At 39.3% G+C, this 21,325-nt stretch overlaps 1 protein-coding gene across 1 annotated transcript in view; it reads left to right on the forward strand.

Annotated features, from left to right (window-relative positions):
- Window positions 1-21,325, forward strand: part of ROR2 (receptor tyrosine kinase like orphan receptor 2) — a 159,555-nt gene that overhangs the window by 105,385 nt on the left and 32,845 nt on the right. The window contains exons 2-4 of the mRNA XM_030467332.1: window positions 5,951-6,028; window positions 19,479-19,766; window positions 20,832-20,862. Of these exons, the coding sequence (XP_030323192.1) occupies window positions 5,951-6,028; window positions 19,479-19,766; window positions 20,832-20,862 (397 nt within the window). The remainder of the gene's footprint in view (window positions 1-5,950; window positions 6,029-19,478; window positions 19,767-20,831; window positions 20,863-21,325) is intronic.

The following is a 21,325-nucleotide window of genomic DNA, read 5'->3' on the forward strand; positions in this document are numbered from 1 at the left end:
TCTGCAATTGGTTGCCAGGGGCTGCAGGTGTTGGAAAAGAGACATTTCAATGAAAGGCCCTAATTCAGCAACCCAAGCAGCCTACCTCCCCCAGCCAAAGCAATCAGATTGGCAGCTGAATCAAAGGGCACAGTGGGGCCTTTGTTTGGGAGCTCCAGAGGTTAGTAATTGACAGAAGGTCAACAAAGTTTTATGAAGAAAAGAACAGAATATTGAGGGTATTAGACTGAAGAGAGGGAGTTTAGGAGTTTTATGTTATTAGAAGAAAGTCAGAACATGAGTAAAAGGTTACAGCCATAGGAAGCATACTGCTGTTTAATCTGAAAATAGCTTCAGCTCCAGGAACAAGCTTATTGCTAAATGGTAGGAGTGTCTGAAAAAAATCTGCAGATTACCTCACTGTATCTATGTGCAATTGTTTGTGTTGGAGAATTCATTTGTAAGCTTTGGGATTTAAGATACAATGTAGAGGGATGGTTTTACGAAAGATCTTAGGAGTTCCTGTTTCAGCAGGGGAAAAGAAGCACTGGTTGTATCTGTGCAGTGTCACATGGAATAGATGGTTATCTTATCTACCACCCTGGAAAGTTTTAATTTTCTGAGACCTGCATGTTTCAAGAATGCCAGTTCGCAGTGCATGCCTGGTCTCCTTCAGACTAAGCAGGTATAACAGTCATTAATTTTTTTTTTTTTTTTTTTTGTTGCTCATGTTTGGTAGACCATCCTCATGGCACTAGTTGTGTCTCCGTTTGACCCACAAGTATCTTGACATGGAATACAAAAGAAAGTACTCAAGGACCCTCCTAGCATGGAGTAGACTAGAAGAATTCCTACTACTACTTTTGTGTCCCGGTATGATGTTTGCCCTGTTTGCAATAGCTTGAGATTGTTGACTTATGTTCAGTTATGATTCATGTAAGCAATTTCAATGTTGGCTTCTGTACTGGTTATTACACATTTCCCTGCTGTATTGTAAATACTGCAAAAAAACCTCTTTGTTCCTCTGTTTTTCCAGGAATTGATGTTAAACTGATGGGTCTATAATTCTTTGGCACTCCTTTTTCCCTTTTTTTACCCTTTTTAATAAATAATGGGAACTATCTGTGCAATTTCCCATCTTTTAAGATCTCATCTGTGCTATCCGAGAACTGAAAGACAGTTATTAACTTTGCATGGCATTTTATCAGCCAGCCCTTAACTACTCTAAATTAATCAGGCCCACTCCGGCTGAAAATATTTGACTTTGTTACTCTCTTCCTGTGTGAGGCTGAGGCCTTGGCTTGTCCCTGTTGTCAATTATGAAAACTGCCTCCTTATGACTGGCTTTTTAATGAAGATTAATGTGTTGGTTTGATGTTTGCTTATGGCCATGAGCATTTTGAAATCTGTTTATTGCAATTAAGTCTCAAGTAATGAATGATCTGTGAAACCTAAGCATTTTACTGTAGTAAGTCAGAGGAACATTTTGAACAGCAGAAATATGGAATTTTAAAAAAAATATTATTTCTTTTTTGGACTTGAGATTTTTCTTAAATTGAAATAGCTTGCTTTATTGCCCTGAAAAGTTAAGAAATTATCTGTTGTGGAGGTGAGCAGTTTAAAAGAGGTACTATTTACAGCATTAGCGTTTTACTTCACTGTGTCATCCCCGATAAGAGGGATATTCCTAGGAATCTGACATGTAGCACATCAGGCACATGCAGTGTCCCACACTGGCTATTGGTATTCAGGCAGAGTTGCTGGTTAGTCCTGTCTGGTCATGCAATATGCACAAAGGGCAGACACTGGTGATCTTTTCTCCCTCACACTATCACTGCAAACATAAATTTAAGAGGTAGGTGTTTAGAAATAAGCAACACATTGAATGTCTGAGCAGAGAATATATGGAAGTGAAAAATGTAGGTTACAGGAGCAGACGAGAGATACATGTAAGCTTTGGCTCTTGGGGCTTGAGAAAAAGGAGATGCTGAAATAAAAGTGTAGGAATACACTTAATATCACTGAGTGCCATACTCAGTATACTTTATGCTGGGTACTTCCCTAGCCGCCAGCCATTCTGAGCTCAGGAGTTCCTTACTCACATAGGATTTCTATGAATTAATTAGGTCTGAACAGATTTCCTTGTGTCTCCATTATTCTCATACAGCTCTGCCTTTACTCTCCTCCCCTGTCTGCTTCACTTTTGTTAGTAGCCTTGAGTTTAATAGCCTGTATACCCTTTAACCCTTTCTTTTTTGTATTTGCCATGCCAGGAACATCTGGGCCACCCAAAGCCCTCTGCTAGGAACTCTTTCAGGCTTGACTGTGCATGCTTGAGCAGACATTTTCTGTACATACCTGCACAGCTGCCTAGCCTGCTGTGGGGTTCCTTATACACCAGGGTGGATATGTTCACAGAGACACTTTCCAGATGCCATGGTGATTGATTTGTCTTCAATTAGCTATGTATTTATGTAGTAGCATGCTAGTTAGCATATTACTTACCAGTGTGAGTTGATAATATCACATGTAATGTTAAAATGAGCATTTCTCTCCTTATCAGTTTTTAATAACAACAATTCCGTGGGTTGCTGTTTTTCTGCCAGATTTCTGTTTCACAAGTCTATCTTTTCTCTTAGCATTGTTTGACAATGCTCTAATTGCATTAGATATGAAAAAATAGGCGACTATCCAGTTGCATCTAAAATCAGTTTAATGAACAGTTGCATTTTTTCTAGAGATACCTGTGTAGTGATCAAGACTAACACTGAAAGCTGGGCAACTAAAGTTACCTTAAGAATTTCTCTCCCCTTCAGACAGTAAAAAATATACAAAAGTGTTTCCAGAAGAAAGTGGAGTAGGAAGAAGAAAAGTAAAAAGTAGGATACCCTTACTGAAATTTTGAATAAACAAAGGAGGAAATGTGACATGAATTAAAAATCAGAGGCTGACAGGAATAGAGTTGTCTTCAAACAAGATTGATACTTCAGTCTTTTAGACCTAGCATGAAATCTGTACTAAGTTATTAATGCAAAATCAGAATACACTGAGAATAATATTCAACAGGGATACACAGCTTCTCCTTGAAGCTCCTAACAGCAGGATTTCTAAATTCTGTTTTACTCCAGAGGAAAATGTTTTATTTGGTTATCTGATCCAGAATAATTGATTATGTAAAAAACTTAATGCTTCATATTGGTTCCCATGCTTCCAGTTTCTGGTTTTAAGTTCTTTTGTACAGAGATTCTAGAGTTCAAGGTTGGAATTCCTACTAAATGTGTGTCATGGTTTAACACTGGCCCAGCAATTAAACCAAATAGTAGATGCTCTTTATTAATCCCCCTCGCTTCCCCCCTCCCCCCACACCCCTCAAGTCCCTCTCCTTAGGGCTGTCCTCAATCCTTTCTCCTCCCAACCTGTATTCATGCATGGGATTGCCTCCACTCAGGTTCAGAACCTTGCACTTAGTCTTGTTGAACTTAATGCAGTTTGCACAAGCCCACTTCTCAAGGCTGTTTAGGGCTCTCTGGATGGCATCCCTTCCCTCTAGCATGTTGATTTCACCATGCAGTTTGGCATCATCATCAAAACTCATCAAACGCATTAAAATGTCATACATAAAAAATATCTTTGTTTTGAAAAGCTTTAAAGTGGGTGAAGAGTCTAGAGAATAAGTCTTATGATAAGCATCTGAGGGAACATGAGTTATACAGTCTGGAGAAAAGAAGGCCGAGGGGAGACTTCACCTCTCTTTACAACTACCTGAAGGGATGTCGTAGCAGGGGAATTGGTCTTTTCTCCCAATTAGCAAGTGACAGGACAAGAGAAATTGGACCAGAGGAGGTTTAGATTGGGTATTAGGAAAAATGTCTCCATTGAAAGGTTGCTAAGCATTGGAACAAGTTGCCCAGGGGAATGATTGAGTCACCATCCTGGGAGATATTTAAAAGACATGAAGATATTGTACTTAGAGACATGGTTTAGTAGCATGCAAGGTAATGGTTGGACTTTTTATCAAAGAATCATAGAATGATTTGAGTTCAAAGGGACCTTAAAGATCATCTAGTTCCAACTACCCTGATATGGGCAGGCACACCTCTAGTAGAACCTCTGGAACAGCTAGACCAGGTTGCTCAAAGCCCCATCCAACCTGGCCTTGAACACTTCCAGGGAGGGTGCATCCACAACTCCTCTGGGAAATCTGTTCCAGTGTCTCATCACACTTGCACTAGAGAATTTCTTCCTAATGTTTAACCTAAATCTACGCTCTTCCAGTTTAAAACTATTTATTGTCCTATCATGACCTAAAAAGCTCTTCTCCAGCTTTCTTATAGGCCCTCTTCAGGTACTAGAAGGCCACTATAAGGTCTGGAGTGTCCTTTTCTCCAGGCTGAGCACCCCAGTTCTCTCAGCCTGACTTCATAGGAGAGGTGCTCCAGCCCTCTGATCATCTTTGTGGGTCACCTCCAGTCTTCTTCTAACAGCTTCTTGTCCTTTCTGGGCTTTTCTTTGGCCATCCATCCCCAATTATTCAGTCTTCAGATGAAGAATATCTGTAATTTCTATTGGCCAATGCTGGGAATGGTGGAAGATGACATCTATTCGAGCCTTAGTTGTTCAAATTTGAAAGACTGTGTCTTACCAGCAGTACAGCAGTGTCTTCAGCCATCACTCTAGTTTGTGTGTCTGAGAATGAGACACAACTGAAGTAGAATCAGTATTGCTGCCAGCCTAGGAACCTCAAGCAGTGAGAGATCAAGGGCAAGATGTAGTGACAAAGTGACAATATTGGGACAAAATAAATTCTTTCATACCTAAGGTAGAGGATGTCTGTGATTTCTGTGTCTAATGTTTTCTGTTCTCAAATAATGAGTAAAAGGAAAAATAAAATATAGTTATTTTTTTCCTTTTTCTTCTTTCATAATGTAGTGGAAAATAAGGGTGGGGTTACTTATGTTTCATCAGTGTGGCTTCCAATCAGAGTAGGGTTTAGTCTGAAGGAAAGGGAGTGGGGACAAAGGAAAGAGGGAGAGCTTTTCCCCTAGCTTCATTTTACCCAAAACATCATTATGTACACCCCTGACAAAAACCTACAGCAAAACCCCAGTCTTTCGTTGTGAATTCTGATGAACTTAGATTTGTATGCTCACTTCGTGATATGCCGAGGTCACAAGGAATTTAAATAACTGAACGTAAATTAGGCAAGACAAAAATATGGGGGATATCATTTGAGAATCTGTTTTAATAAAAACATCCCTAGTGCTTGATCTGTTTCATGAGCATAGCTCTGTTCTTCACAGCATCATAATTTCAAAAGGGAAAGTGGATTGACTAAACTCCTGTGTTCTAATGGTCAGACTTTTTTAAGGTCTGCAAAAGCAGAGGAACATGGGAGTACGGTCTGCTCACAGCAACTGCTGGCTAAATTCTGCTTCTAGCTTGCTCTATTTTGTTAAACACAAACAAGGAAGGCATGCAGATTGTATGTATTTGGAACAGTTGTCTAATGGTTATTATGTTTTCATTTGTGGGGCATATTTTCAGGGATGTATCTGAGAACGGGGTAAGAAAGTCAGCAGAGGCAATGCGTTTGACATCCAGAAAGAGAATCTGAAGAACTGTAATGTAACTTCAACAGCAAATTTATGCCATGTTTTAACAGATGTCGATAAACCTATTATTTTTTTCCTGGGCAATGTTTCTGTTCTTTGTAAAACTGAATGAATTTTATTCTGGTAAGAGCAGGAAAGTAGTTTTTAAAGCTGTTCATATTTGCCAAGCAGAAGGCAAGTTCACAAGGTAAACTGTTACACAATGGATACATCCTGACCTTACTAGTAGGTGTCTCTTGTGTGATGCATTGGAGTTACGATCTGGACTGAATGAGTTTGCTGAATTCATGGTTGTAACCGTATTAAAGAGACATAGTGACTCAGAACCTCAATTCAACAATTTATTTATTTTTCCTTAGGTGAAATGGAAATTCCAGATCCAAATGACCCCATAGGTCATGCAGATGGACTCGAGAGACCAATTCCAACACCTAAAGGTAAAATTTATTGTAATTACTGCCCAAATATAAGTGTATTTTAGAAAGGACCAGAAAAATCCTGTTATTATCTGTTCACTTGGTTTACCTATGAATGTAAGTCTGTTAGACAGGCATCCTTGTGTGAGTTAATACTTCGGATTCTGGGAAGGGATAGCAAGGTTACAGGACTACATAAAAAATAATTTTAAAGCTTATTCAATCCATATGCCCATCTCATCCTCCCCTCAAGAGATTAAACGTTTGACTGAAATGCAGAGGGCTATTGTTATCTTTGGAGAATGTTTTCTGTCATGTTGGTGCTATGGAAATGATTTAATGGAAATGATTTACAATCCCAGATTGTAATGGCAGAATTTCTAGCAACTTGTTAGCTCACGTTTTTATCATACTTTGTCACTTAAACTATAGGCCCAAACACCGTTCTGGGATCTGAAAATGCATATATTGATTGTAATTCCAATGGCAATGTGGTGCATCTTCTTCAAACGGTACCTTTTCAGTGTTCTACCTGAAGAAACATGTTTTCTTACTTGTAATACCATTTTTTTTCATTGTATTGATGCAGGGCTGTAGTGAAGTCAACCCTGTATTTAGAGAAAAATCAGATAATCCTGTTAGCATAAAGAGCTCAGCCTGTTTTCTGCCTTATTATTACCATTCTCAGCAGGATGAGCACATGAAGCCTGTGGCACTGTAAGGTCAGATACTCTTCTTGGAGCTTCTCTTCCAGAAGAACAGAAATTTTGCCGGTACCTTTTCATACAGCTGGTTCTCACAGGTAGCCAAAGTAAAGTAATCCTTATTGTGCTTCACCTGAACACTAGTTAGATTTCTTACCTGCACTATGTTTATAAGAAGCTTTTTTTTTTTTATTTTTTTTTCCCCAGAAACTTCCACCAATTCTTGACCTTAAGAGGACAGAAATAAGACATAGTATTTCCATAAATAAAAGAAAATGTGTTTATCTTTGCCTAATAATGCACTTACTGATCATGCTGTGGGACTTTGTCCCTCTCATTTGGAAGGAAGCTTTGGTGTATTCCTCTTCTCAATCCTTTTCTACTTCCTGAGGCTCCCAAATTATTTTAGAGAATTAAACTTTGTTGTCCATTTAGCACTGTATACCGCAGTTGTTTTATCCACACCACACTCATATACTCACTACTTATGACGAGAAAATGTCCATGTTTTCTTTTAACTGCATCTTACAGTCTTATTTACTTGGAAATTTTGGTTCCACTTCCACTCTCTTGTTGAGTCTGAACTTTTAAGGGCATAGACATAAAATATTTTCTTCATGTGAGACTACTTGGTTAAATTTTTTCTGAGAAAGGAGTTGCAGTTATTTCCTTTTTATGCAGGGCTACAAGCAATACCTGTCTGAGGAAGTAATTAATCACATCACAAACGTTTCTACATCATAAGGAATTTGTATTTCCTTCAGAAAGGAAAAAAGAGACCCTTGTTCTTACATGACTCATTGATACAGGATCAGTTGTTAGCTTCCAGGATGCCTGGTCTGGAAATGGCTTCGTTTTATTCCCCTTTTATTTTTATCTTTAAATAAATTAAAAGTCTCTAAATAAGCAAAAATACCTTCCTTAATTTTTTTGTGTTTTTTGTTGGTTGAAATTTTACTCCATGTGTTTCTGTATGATAGTGAAGTAGCAATTTTTGTTTGAAAAAAGCATTGGGCAGTTCTACTTCTGAGTTTGTGCATGCCATTGAGACCATCACACTGACCTGCTTTCCTTCCTTGAGATATGTTCAATAAGTTTGATTTGGTTTTGACCTCTATTTTTTCCTCATTGTAGAATAGATTCAAGCACATTAAATAAATAGTAAAGAGGCTTTAATAATGCCCCAAATCAAAGCCATGTTAGAATTACCATGTGTCACCATCATCTGTAAAACCTCCAAAAGCCTGAAACATGGTCTGTCTCCAAAAAACTAACCAGGCTAAGCAATGTATTATTAATATTGTGCACTTTCATAAAGTTGGAAGTCTCTTCCTACAAGAGAATCTAGATTTCACATAGCTGATCACATGGGACCGTGAATCAGATAGGGCTTTAGGTATTTGTCTTTTGCTGTTTCTTTTAGGTGAGCATCTGAACCACCAGAAAAGCACTGCCTCTGAGCAATCTTTCACTGAAAACCAGAGCAGAACAGTGAGCATTTGCAGTAGAAGAATTTGTCTTCTTTGGATTAAAAAAAAGGACTGATTACAGATCATCTTCCAGTCCAATGAATCTTTGCAAAGATGTTCTTTTCCCCAATCTTGATTTCAGTCAAGCAACTCTTGGTGGCTTTCTGTTCTGCAACAAGCACTCTAGCAAATTGTCTCTGGTTCCTAAAAACTCTTCCTTGCTCATTTTGTAGAACTGTGACAGCTCTGTGCTCCTCTCTGGAAACACCCAGCCTTGCTGCCTGCTGAGTCTTGCATTGCTTTCTGCCCACTTTCATACAGTCATCCAACCCTTCCTGCCTGGGATGCTGGGGAAGGAGGGAAGTTCCCTCTCTCTCTCTCTCACTGCGGAAGAGCATAAACCACGATAAGGCCAACAGGGAGCTTTCCTTTCTGAAGAGCAGAAAAATGTATCTCTTAATGGTAAATAAATGTGAGAGCTATAGCAAAGTTTTTCTTTGGTGGTGAGCACTGCTGGTACTCATCACAAAGAGTCTTGCTGCTCACAATCTCATAGTCTTAAAATAAGTCTGAAGAAGGTGTTAAACAGTAAAATACGAATTCTTCTTGCATAGATAAGATGCCAGAAAAATCTGACATCATAAATAATGTCTGTTGGTGGGATTGTTAGAGCAATACACTCCAATAGCTAAAGAAATACACGAGTAAGGCTAGCTTACAGTAGCAGAGACACTGAGAGAGCTAGGTTGCTCCAGGAGACATGATGCCTCGAGCTTCTGACCTTTAACAGTGGCTTCTGCACAAGCTTGTCTAGGAACTTATCCTGGTTCAAGAGGTAGATACCAAGATACCTTGATTGATACCAAGCTGTGGCTGGACTATCCTCATTGATTTGACTTGACATAAGGTAACCCTTCAGGAATCATTTGTATGTATTCTAAAAGTGATGGCTTTTTGTCTAAGTTAGTGGTGACCCAAAGAACAGTCTGCATCCTAAGTGCACTGTCGTGACCCCCAAGATCTGCTCCTAAATGTGCAGTAACCTAGGGCAGTAAACTAGTACCTACCCCTTCACAATCTTATCTGAGTGTTCAGAAAACAAGAAAACCATTCTGCCTCACAGAACTGAATTCTTGGGTGAGGTAGGCTCTTCAGTCCTTCCAAGTATGAGAAAATACTGCTCAGAAATTAATTTCCTGATGCTATTAAAGGGCCTTAAGCCCACTAATTTCACTGTGGGGTACAATGTACACACTGTGGCAGCATTTCAGTGCTAACTGTGTTTCATTACTGAATTGACTACAGTTTGTTTCAAAGTACATTTGAAGATCAAGTGCAGGGTCCTGCACCTGGGTCGGAACAATCCGCATTATCAGTGCGGGCTTGGGAATGCCACTGTAGAAAGCAGCCCTGCCGAAAAGGGCTTGGAGGTGCTGATGGATGAGAGCTGGATGTGAGCCAACAGTGCGCACTTGTGGCCCAAAAGGCCAATTGCGTTCTGGGCTACATCAAAGGGGCATGGCCAGCAGATCAAGAGAGGTGATTCTGCCACTTTGCTCTGGTAAGACCTCACCTGGAGTATTGCATCCAGCTCTGAAGCCCTCAATACAGGAAAGACATGGATCCGATGGAGCAGGTACAGAGAAGGGCTACAAAAATGATCAGGGGGCTGGAACACCTCTCCTACAAAGACAAGCTGAGGGAGCTGAGGTTGTTCAGCCTGGAGAAAAGAAGGCTCTGGGGAGACCTAATAGCAGCTGTACTTGAAGGGGGCCTACAGGAAGGCTGGAGATGGACTGTTTGCAAGGGCCTGTAGTGATAGGATGAGGGGCAATGGTTTTAAATTAGATTTAGATTGGATGTTAGGAAAAAGTTCTTTACCATAAGGGGACTGGAAAAATGGAACAGGTTGCCCAGGGAGGTAATTGAGGCCTCCTCTGTGGAGATACTCAAGGTGAGGCTTGACAAGACTCTGAGCAACCTGACCTAGTTGAGGGTGTCCATGATTACTGTAAGGGAGTTGGACTATATGATCTCTTAGAGGTCCTTTCCAACCCAAATTATTCTATAATTCTACAATTCTAATTCACATGCTTCTAGCTGCATTTTTTTGTACACTGAGAACACAGATAGTATGGAAGTGGGGGTGCAAGTGGTGGGACTGATTTAGGCTGTGAAGATATCAATTTATCTGGAAACAATATATAACAGTGTAGTTTCCTTAACTGCTCATGAGTTCTGGGACAGGTGCCACCATCTCTTCCATTTACTAACCTGGATTCAGTACATTGGTGGTGGCTGATCTTCGTATTCTGATTAAATAAAGCAAAGAGGTGGAGAACTGGGAAGACTGCTTTGTATTTAGGAACGTGGTCTGTGCAAGAAATCACAAGCCTTACACTTCTCTTTCCCATCCATATTAGGATGGGGGTTTCTCAGTGTATTTCCAGTCCTGATTTACTTGTCAAAAGAGTAATTTTGCTGGACTCCCACCAGCTGCTAAGTTGTCATGGTGTGATCCATGTCCCATTTGGGAACAGTGATGTCTTTCTCAAGTCACTCCATGTTAATAGTAAGTCATTCCACAAGCTAAAGTACGGTCCCTAGGCAAATAAATGTGTCTTACAAGAAATGCTGAATCTGCTTCTAATGGAGAAGTAATTGGATTAATTTCTTAAAATGTTTTCACAAAGTTTCTTTTGACTGTATGTAAGAGTATATTAGAGTTTAAAATGCCATCACAGAAGGTTGTAATTTGAAAGAATTGTGGTGAGAGATACGATGTTATTTCATTTATATCTAACAAAATGAGCAAAGAGTACTTTGAAGACAAATATGAGAAAGGGTGAGGAGATAAAAAAAGAAAAAGCAGAGGGCCGAGGGGAAAAAAGTCCCACATTGCTTTTTAAACAAAGCATAATATGTATATATTTCAGTGGGTTTTAACACTGGAAAGCTTTATGCCATGAATATGAAAGTGCTCCAAATTGTATGCAGTTATGCTGACAAAAAAGATTTGGATTTTTGTTTTGTTTTTAAAAAAAACCCCGTTTTTAAATTTTGACTATCTAAACCAATACTGCTGTAAGTTGTAATGTGGTCTGAAATACAGAACTGATGGCTTTATGGGTTTTTCCTTTCTTTTACTTAGAAATTGGACATTCAGTGCTTGTTTCCCTTGTGCAATGCAGAAATAAGAGGGAATGAACTGTTCCACAAACAAGGGATGATCAGCTCATCACATACCCTCATTATCTCAAGAACACAGAAAAATGTGGAATTCATTATGGTATTATACATGTCCACTTAGTCAATTTATGAATTTGGAAATCCACTTAAGCTCCTCTTGCTTTTATTTCTGCATTTGGAAAACAAGATCAATGATATGTTCCCATCTAATGAGACTTCAATATTAATACAAGATTTAGAAGTTCTAACACAGAAAGAGTTGCAAATTTGTAATAATTGGTAAAAATGGAGACAATAATGAAGCTGGTTTGAAAATTATTAATGCATAATTATTTTTTAAATAATGGGGGGCGGAAGGAGGAAAAACAAAATATTAATAGAAACCAAAAGTCAAACTGAAAAAGCTGAGCCATAATTAACATAAAGACGTTTGAAGTATTTTTTAGAATTAACTTCAAAATCAGAGTTTAAATCTTAAAATAACAGGAGGAGAGCGATAAATTTTGCATAGTGTTTATGCCAGGCATAGGATAATGTATGCTTTGAGCCAATAACTTGGATATCTAAGTGCAAGACTAATTACAAATACAGCTTTAAAAAATAGTAACCATATTAACTCTTGGTGATAGTTGCATCTTTTATATTTTTAGCTTAGTATTTATTCTTGTGCTTATCTTGACAATGATTTGACACATGCAGGAAAAAAATATTTTAATATTCTTGCCAAAATATGCAAAATAGACTTGTCATCCTAATTTTGACTTGCTGTGGGACTCTGTGAAAGTTTATATAAAATTTATTTCATTTTAAAAATGTGAAGTACTAGCAACTTAACCAAGGCTTTTCAAAATATGAAAGTTTTGCCAGATTCACATCAGTCATTTCTCTAAGCTGCTTTGTTCGTAGGGTATATTGAGTAGGATAGTACAACATAACATAAAGATTTAATATTGTCCTCTTGTAGCTAATTGACAGAACAGTTCTTACACTGTTCAAACAAAGTAAATATTAGTACTGGTTGCACACTGTGTAAAAAAAAAATAATTAAAGAGAAAATTATTTTAAAGCGTCTTTGCTTTACAGCAAATGCAGAAACATCTACCACATAACTTTCCTTTTGAAGTACTTTAAGCCAAGCCATAGACCACTAAAGGCAAAGGAAATATTCTCCTTCGTGTCAGTGAAATAAAATTGTTTATAGTTGTTTATAGTAAGACATTTACAAGTTTAGTAGGGATGTTCATACATAGCAAGTCCAAAATATTTTATATGGAGTTTTTATTCCTTTTTCAAATGTATGTCAGTATTAAAACAGTAACAAATCAGCTAAGAGTTTTAAAAAATTCTAGTTGTGTAATGCATAACAGAAAACATAGGACATGAGTGAAATACATGTTACAGTGGCCTCACATTCATTTTTCCTCTATACTCGTCCCAATGAGTATTTATTGAGGGAGTGAATTAAGTTGGAAAAAGTTTGCTTTGCTCACTATTGAGGTCCCAATTTATCTTGGGAAATGGCTTGTTTTTTTCCCCAAACCATTGCATCCACAAGCATCCAAACAGTACTTATGGTGTGATGTACATCAGAAAAAGTAACTCCAGATTATCACCACATAAGTTAAGTAAGGAAAATATTGTTTAAAATATTGTTGGTTAAGTTCCACTTCTTTGAGAGATTTGCAATTATCTGTTATCCAAATTGGGCAATAAATAACAGAGCAGCACAACAAATGGCTGCTTGCTCTGCTATGCTGTTACTTCGCACTCAGTAAGTGTAAATACCAGACTTGAACATAATTTCTCCAAAAAGAGATGAAACAATCCAAGAGTTTGCCCTTCAGTGTGTGGGCAGAGATTGTGGATACGCACTGAGCTGCACGATTGCTCCTAAGCTGCTCTGCAGAATGCTAAAGAAAACGTTTCAAAATTCAGTAGGTTAAAATATTAGTAATAACTGGGTAATACAAAGAACTGCAAAAAATACCGTAGAATTGGCAGGAGAAATAATGAACTAAAATTAAATTCTGACCTGCAGAAAATGTCTTGGTACTCTGACTTCAGAGGAAGTGTATCTAATCACACTGGGACTGAATTAATTCATGAATGTTTTCTTCAAACTGCTTTTGGTTTTATTATAGTTATTAATAGGATATGATTCATAAAATCATATGAATCCTATTTTTTATTAATGTGGTAGTTTGAGCCTGGCTGATAACAAAGTTTGAGCTGCTCACTCCTCCCCCTCCTCCATTCACCTACAAGACAAGAGGTATGAGAGCTCCACTCACCACAGTTATGGCTATGGGCAAAACAGACTCAACTTAGGGAACAATATCTATTTAATTTATAATTAATCAAATCAAAACAGGGCAAAGAGAAAACAAAAAAACAAAACTTAATTACTTTACCCCACCTCTTCCTTTTTCTGGAAAGCAATCACTGCTCCCCATCTCTCTATGTCCTCTCCCCAGTAGCACAGGGAAACAGGGAGTGGGATTTTACAGTCTATATATCACAGGTTTCCTGCCTCTCCTTCCTCCTTAGGGGCAAGGATTCCTCACAGACTTCCCCTACTCCAATGTGGGGTCCCTTACACTTGAGAAAGTCCTTCAAGAACTCCTCTGGTCTGAGTCCCTCCCGCAAAAGGCACAATCACTTAGGAGCAAACCACTCCAGTGCGGGCAGCCCACAGAGCCACTGACTGCTTCAGGAACAGTCCCCTTCCCTGGCACAGGGTCTTCCACAACTGCAGGTCCACAACATCTGCTCCGTGATTCTCTACAGGCTGCAGGTCCACAACTGCTCCAACGGGATCCTTCACGGACTTTTTCAAAACTGCTGCACCGCGATTCCTCAGGGTCTGCTCCACCCTGATCCTCCATGGCTTACAGGGGGCAAGCTGCCATCTCACCACAGGATGCAGGGAAAAATCTCTGTTTAGGGCACCTTGTCTCTCTTTTTCCTCGCTGACCTTGGTGCCTCTGCTCTGGCATTGCTCATCTCTGGTGTTTCTCTCTTTCTTTCCCCCCCTGTCCTCTGCCCTAAGCTTACCCAGGCGTTTCCTCTTCTTGAATATATTAATCACAGAGGGGCACGTCTGTTGCCCCTGATGGCCTCAACATTAGCCAAAGGTGGACCTGGGGAGTTTAAGGGCAGAAGAGCCTGCAGAGGCTACTTAGAGGGGCCCATGCCTGGAACCCCATCCCCTGCTACCAAAACTGGCACATCAACCCAGAACTGTCACTTAAAAACTATGGAACAAATTACTTCCTACAGTAATTATGGTTTAATTGGCATAACAGAAGGGTCTAATATGGATTTAATCTTGAGTTAGTAATATATGTTGGTCCTAATAAGTAAATTTAGTATCTGTTTTCATCAACATTGATTTGAAGATAATATCAGTGGCTAATTTGAAATGAAGATTCAACCCAGCCCATTTTAAATAAGGAAAAATCAAGTAGTGGTATCTGAACAAACTGTATGCTGACTAGTCACACATATGCTGATGAATGGCATACGAGCAATGTAGATCTTTCATAAACCTCTATTTTTAGAATAAAAACTGTGTCAAAAAGGTAGAAGAACTACATGCCCTGGCTGTCAACTTAGAGCACTTGAATTGTACTCGCCTGTACAGAAAGCATCGTCTCTGCCTTTTTCTCTTTTAGGAATCAAGATCATCCCTAAGCCAGCTGGTTATACTTTCAAGCTTGTTCCATGGTGGAAGTAGCTCACCTTCCTCTCAACCACAACCATTCCTTTTGTGAGCATATTCAGGTTTGCTTCCATGGCTGCTGGATCATGGTCCTATAAAACAACATAACAGTCCAGGTTGAGAAGGACCTCAAAATATCATCTGATCCAGCCTTTTTTGGGAAAGGGAGCCTAGACAAGATATCTACCACCTTGTCCAGACAGGTGGTGAGGAAACTGCATCCCATAGTCTAAGAGGAACAAAGACTTCAAGGCCTTGGGACAGCTGGTGAAAGACTCTGGGGCACAAGTTGTTTTCTCTTTCCTCCTTCCAGTTGTAGGTGATTACATGGGATGCAATAAAGGATCCAGTATGTAAATACCTGCTTCAGAGACTGGAGCTATAGGCAGGGCTTTGAGTTCTTTGATCATGACTGTGTTTACAAGACACCATATCTGCCAGTAACACATTGGGAAAGATTATCTTCCAGAGGGAAGAGGGTTCTAGGACAAGAATTGGCAGGGCTCATTCACAGAGCTTTAAAACTAGATTATAAGGGATGTGGGGTTGTAGCTGGGTTTGAACCAGTGGAACAGTGTTTTTGCATTAATGAAGACCAGAAGGCCTCCCAACCCCCAGGGTAGAATTAGTGTGCTCAGCTCACTCCCTGAAATGTCTGTACACCAATGCACACAGCATAGGAAATAAAAAGGAGTTAGAAATCTGTGTGCAGTTGAGGGATTATGATACACTGGCAATTTTGGAGACATGGGGCAACTCACACGACTGGAATGTGGTTACGGGTGGCAATGTCCTTTTTAGTAAAGACAGATCAACAAGATGAGGTAATGGAAGTTGCTTTTTCACATGAGAGACCAACTAGAATGTGTTGAGTTCTGTCCAGGGGTGGATGAGGAGCAAATTGAGAGTTTGTGGGTGTGAATTAAGTGGCAGGCTAGCGTGGATGATACTGCTGTGGGTGCCTATTAGAGGACACCTGATCAGGAAAAGGAGTTTGATGAGGCCTTCTACAGGCAGCTGAAAGCAGCCTTGCAATTGCAGACCCTGATTCTCATGGGGGAATTAAACTAACTGTTTGCTGAATGTGAGACATTCACATTCCAGGAGGTTCCTCCAGGGCATTGATGATAACTTCTTGATGCAAATGGTGGATGAGACAACTAGGAGAGGATCACTGCTTCATCATACACTCACTAACAAGGAGGGTCTGGTTGAAGCAGGAAAGGTTGAGGGCAGCCTTGGCTGCAGCAGCTATGAGGAGGGGCTGGCCACGTGGGAGGAATATAAGACTGTTGTCAAGGGATGTAGGGAGGAAACTAGGAAAGCCAAGGATTCCTTGAAATTAAGCCTTGTGAGAGAGGCCAAAGACAACAGGAAGGCCTTCTTCAACTACATTGCAAATAAAACTAGCACTAGAGACAGTATAGGCCCCCACTACTGAATGAGGTGGGTGACAGGGGGTATGAAGAAGGCAGAGTCTGAATGCCTTCTTTTGTCACTTTCACTTTATACTGCTGGAGACTGTCCTGAGGAGCCCCAGACCCCTGAGGCCTCAGAGGAACTCAGGATAGGTTTATAAGGACTGGGCTAGGGAACAGTTAAGCAATTTGGACATCCAGATATCCATGGATCCTGATGGGATGCACCTGCGAGTGCTGAGGGAGCTGGCTGAAGTCATTGCTACACCACTATCCATCATCTTTGGTAAGTTGTGGGCAACAGGAGAGGTACTTGAGGACTGGAGAAAAGAACTGTCACTCCAGTCTTCAAAAAGGATAAGAAGGAGGACCCCGGTAACTCACCTCCCTCCCTGGAAAGATGATGGAACAACTTATCCTGGACTCTGTCTCTAGGGATATCAAGGATAAGAGGGTAATTAGGATCCAGTCAACATGGTTTTACCAAATCAGGTTTAACCAACCTGACAGCTTTTTATGAGGACATTACCAGGTGGATGGATGATGTTCGTGCAGTGGTTGTGCTTTGTCTAGATTTCAGTAAGGCATTTGATAGCATCCTCACAGCTAAACTGGGGAAGCGTGGTCTGGATGATCAGGTAGTGAGGTGGATTGTGAACTATTTAAAGGAAAGAAATCAGAGAGTTGTGGCCAGTGGGAAAGAATCTACTTGGAGGCCTTTATCTAGTGGAGTTCTTCATATTATACTGCTCCTTTTGCTTCCCACTCCATTGCTATACCTAGCCAGTAGAGAGGAACTGTTTGATGTGGTCATATTAAACATAAATCAGAGTATTAAATTTCCTTAAGTTATTTCAGCAATTAGACTACAAATGTTGACCACTGCATTACTGGTGTTAGATTCCTGCACAGCGATGTGCTATTTTCTAATTAAACAACTGCACAATAATTTAACTGGGAGGAGGCACTTGTGGAAATCCATCAATGTTATTTGATATTTGGGTCCATAAATATGTAGTGTATAAATTCATTGAAACAAACATACTAACATCATAGCTCAGTTGTTCTCATTTGTTCTGCCAATCACATCATTATTTCAGTGGAATTACAGGCTTTTAAGGTTTGAATGTGGGATGTATGTCAGTTGCAGCACTCAACACCAAATTATATTTAAAACCAACAAGATACAGATCTTTTTATTGTCAAGTTTCTACAGTGTTCCATTTTCTGGTGTTTTTTTCAGTCTGTACAGTTCTACCATCAATTATTTGCTTCTTTTTATTATTATTTGAGGTCACCAATAAGGCATACGTGCCTCTTGACAAGGCTTTTACTTTCAACAGACCACAAATTGATGCTTTTAGTTTCCATTTATAAAACTAAACCCATGCAACCAAATTATTCAATATCCGTAAAGACCTGTAATTGTCCAATTTAGCACTATTTTAGGACTTGATATAAAAAAATGGAAGTTTATCAATTTAAAAGGGCCCTCTGTATGACAAACGACTTCCACAGCTGAAATATAGTTTCTTTAAATTGAATGTGAGACTCACAATCTTTAAAATTTGATTGTAAGAGAGATCTATCCTAATGAGGCTCATTTTAAGATTTTCTTGTCATATGAGTACCTGACAAGTTGTCAAGGTTTAACACTGGCCCTGCAATTAAACCGAGTAACAGACGCTCTCTATTAATTTATCTCTCCTCCTTGATAAAGAAAGGAGAGAGAATAAGGGAGAGAGACTTATGGGTTGGAAACTAAACTACACAACTTTAATGAAACAGTAATGATAAATAGGAAAAATTACTAAATATATACAAATATACAGGAAAATGGAAACCACATTCCTCCCTTCTCTCCCCCCAGTAACTCTCACGTCACCACCGAGGCTGCAGGGCAGCCCTGGGAAAGTCCAGGCTGGACTCCTGGAGTCGGCAGCAGTCAGAAACTGAAGGCAGGAACACACAGATATGGGCTGGCATGGATCAGGACCACAGGCAGATGAATGGATGGAATCCTTCCAGGATGCTGGGTGAAGGAAGGGAAGCAGGAAAGGCAGGAAGGGCAGGCAGTTGGAAGCTGGAAGCAGGAAATCTGTCTTGGCCCTCGTGATCCCTCAAATTTATACTGAGTATGATGTATATGGGATGGAATACTCTGTTTGGTCAATTCTGGCATCTATCTTGTCTGTTCCTCCCCAAAGCAGGGCTGCAGGTGGGACCTCTTTACTCCTTCTGGAGCGTAAAAGTTTTCCTCAGAGCTGAGCAGTGTCCTTGGCTCTGCATACCAGTCTCTAGCAGTAACTACAAACATCAAGTGTTATCAGTCCTAGAAGCAGACACTGTCTGAGAAATTTGCTGTTAATTTCAGCAAGTGCAACTACTTACAAGAGACTTAGCTAAAAGCAAAAGTACAAGACAGAAAATCACCTTTATCTTGGCCCAAACCAGGACACAAGTCAAATTAATATCTAAAAGTAACTTTTCCAACTTTGCTACAAGCTGCATTTTAATACAAATAAATAACCATGTAAGAAGATAAATTGCAAATATGGTATGTTAGAGCTGATATGGTTGCAAATTATTCTTTTATAGAATAAGGCTGTATTTCTTGTGATAACACTAACCTTTTCCCAAGAGATGTGGAAACTAACCAGAAAAAGTTATTATTACTCCAGGACAGCTGCCCACAAAGGGATTTAGGATTGTAATGGTATTAATTCATGCTTACTCTCCTAATCTGCATACCTACCTGCAGTCAGCCATGAAGTCAATCATGAAAGAAAATTGCAGTGTAATGTGCAGTTTCCCTGAATTGCACATCTTTTGGAGTATATGCTTAAAAGAGAACTGAAAACTTCTGAAAAGAAAACTTTTCAAGATCCTCCCTTTAAAAAATGTGCCATTGGATGGTCTTTTATTGCAACTCAAATTAATTTTTATCTCTCTAACCTTTTACTCTCTTAGGTTACTTCCTGACCTTTTTGGAGCCAGTAAATAATATCACTGTAGTCCAGGGTCAAACAGCAATCCTCCACTGCAAGGTAGCAGGAAATCCATCTCCAAATGTCAGATGGCTAAAAAACGATGCTCCAGTGGTTCAGGAGCCAAGACGGATCATCATCAGAAAAACAGATTATGGTTCACGTCTGAGAATCCAGGATCTGGATACTACAGACACGGGATACTACCAGTGCGTGGCTTCGAACGGAATGAAGACGATAACTGCAACAGGAGTGTTGTTTGTAAGGCTTGGTGAGTTCCTGGCTTTTATAATTACTCAGACTGCTTTATAGACTAGCTATTAGTTTTCACAATAGCATAAGAAAAAGTGAATTTGATGTTTTAAGAAGTCTCCATGTGAAAGTAAATAAATAAAGCCATGGTCTTGAGCCTCTCCGCCAATGTAGAACTTGCCAATTGAAGTTGATACAAGTTTACTGGCAGTAAAAGAAAGTAATATAGATGGAAAGGTCTGTAAATACATAGTGAAGAAAAAAAATTAAAGAAGTGCCAGTATAAAGTAGCAGAAGGTAATGTTTCATTGCCTGGAGCTTTCACTGTACTGCTAAAGTCTGTAAAACAAAACTGGTGAGAATAAGAAGCAGTTTTCTATGTTCATAGTGCTGGGCCCATCCTTGTGAAATGTCATGTCTGTACCACTGCATAAAAGCCTGCCCTCAAATTCTGACTGTTGACCGGTGGCCAAACCTTTCAAAAAGTGCCTATGTTGCATTTTTGGAAATTAGTCATCCAGCCCAGAAAACAACCTTTGATTGAGTTTGCTTCTGAAGCAATGGGAAAAAACTTCCAAGAGACTTCTTCTGAAAATTTCTTCTAATTTTGTGATGAAAATTATTAATGCTACAGTTTAGTTTGTAGTGATTCATTAAGTGATTCGTGGTTCATTCATTGGCACCTTTTTCCTGCTATGACAAAGGTTGAGAGCATCTCCTTGCCATACCATAAGCACTGGTAACAAGGCTCGGGTAAGGCTTATTGAGAGGTAAATTATGTGCCCAGACAACGCACCCTATTTTTTAAAAGATTTTTGTAAAGTAAAGACCATGTTATTATGGTTGGAGATGCTTTCTAAAAAAAATCAGATACACTCAAGTTGCTTCCTGAGCAGACAGAAGATTAATGGCTTTGAAAATAACAATATATAAACATATGCAGGAACGCAGAGGATTTCACAGAGGATCTTGAGACAAAACTTTCATAAAGAGACATTTTCCTTTAGATTACAATTGACCTTTTTTATGCTGTTGTCCTTTAGTCAAACTTGTCAGCAATGTTTTCTTTCTTTTATGTTTTCAGGTCCAACAAACAGCCCAAATCACAATCTTCAGTAAGTACTTTTTGGAAAATTACTTAATGCACCCTGACCTATTTTGTTCTGTAAAGAATTTAGTTCATAATCTCAGTAAACACTGCCTGCAACGACAGAGTGCTTGCGAAAAATATCCAATTTAATACAAAACTCACAGAATGGATGAACTTTTTTTCAGACAGAAGTAGTATTCAGCTTGCTTATGTCTTATTTTAGACAAGCAAAATACCACAAAGTCATGATTATTGAATAGCAATTATTTACAAAGGGAGTATGGGCTGTATGAGTGGCTAAAAATGAGGGGGCAGAGTGCTTAGGTTACCATGGCTGCAAATTTATTATTGTTTTATTATTATAACTTAAAAGTCAGATAAAACAAGAGTAGATTCCTGTCTTTGGGTAGCTAGGTAAAGCCTCTGTTCATTAGTGTCATTTTGATTTTGGTGATTTTTGTTAGCTGCCTGGGCTAACTTGCTAGTCC

Source organism: Calypte anna, chromosome Z (genome assembly GCF_003957555.1).
Source record: "Calypte anna isolate BGI_N300 chromosome Z, bCalAnn1_v1.p, whole genome shotgun sequence".
NCBI classification, from domain to species: domain Eukaryota; kingdom Metazoa; phylum Chordata; class Aves; order Apodiformes; family Trochilidae; genus Calypte; species Calypte anna.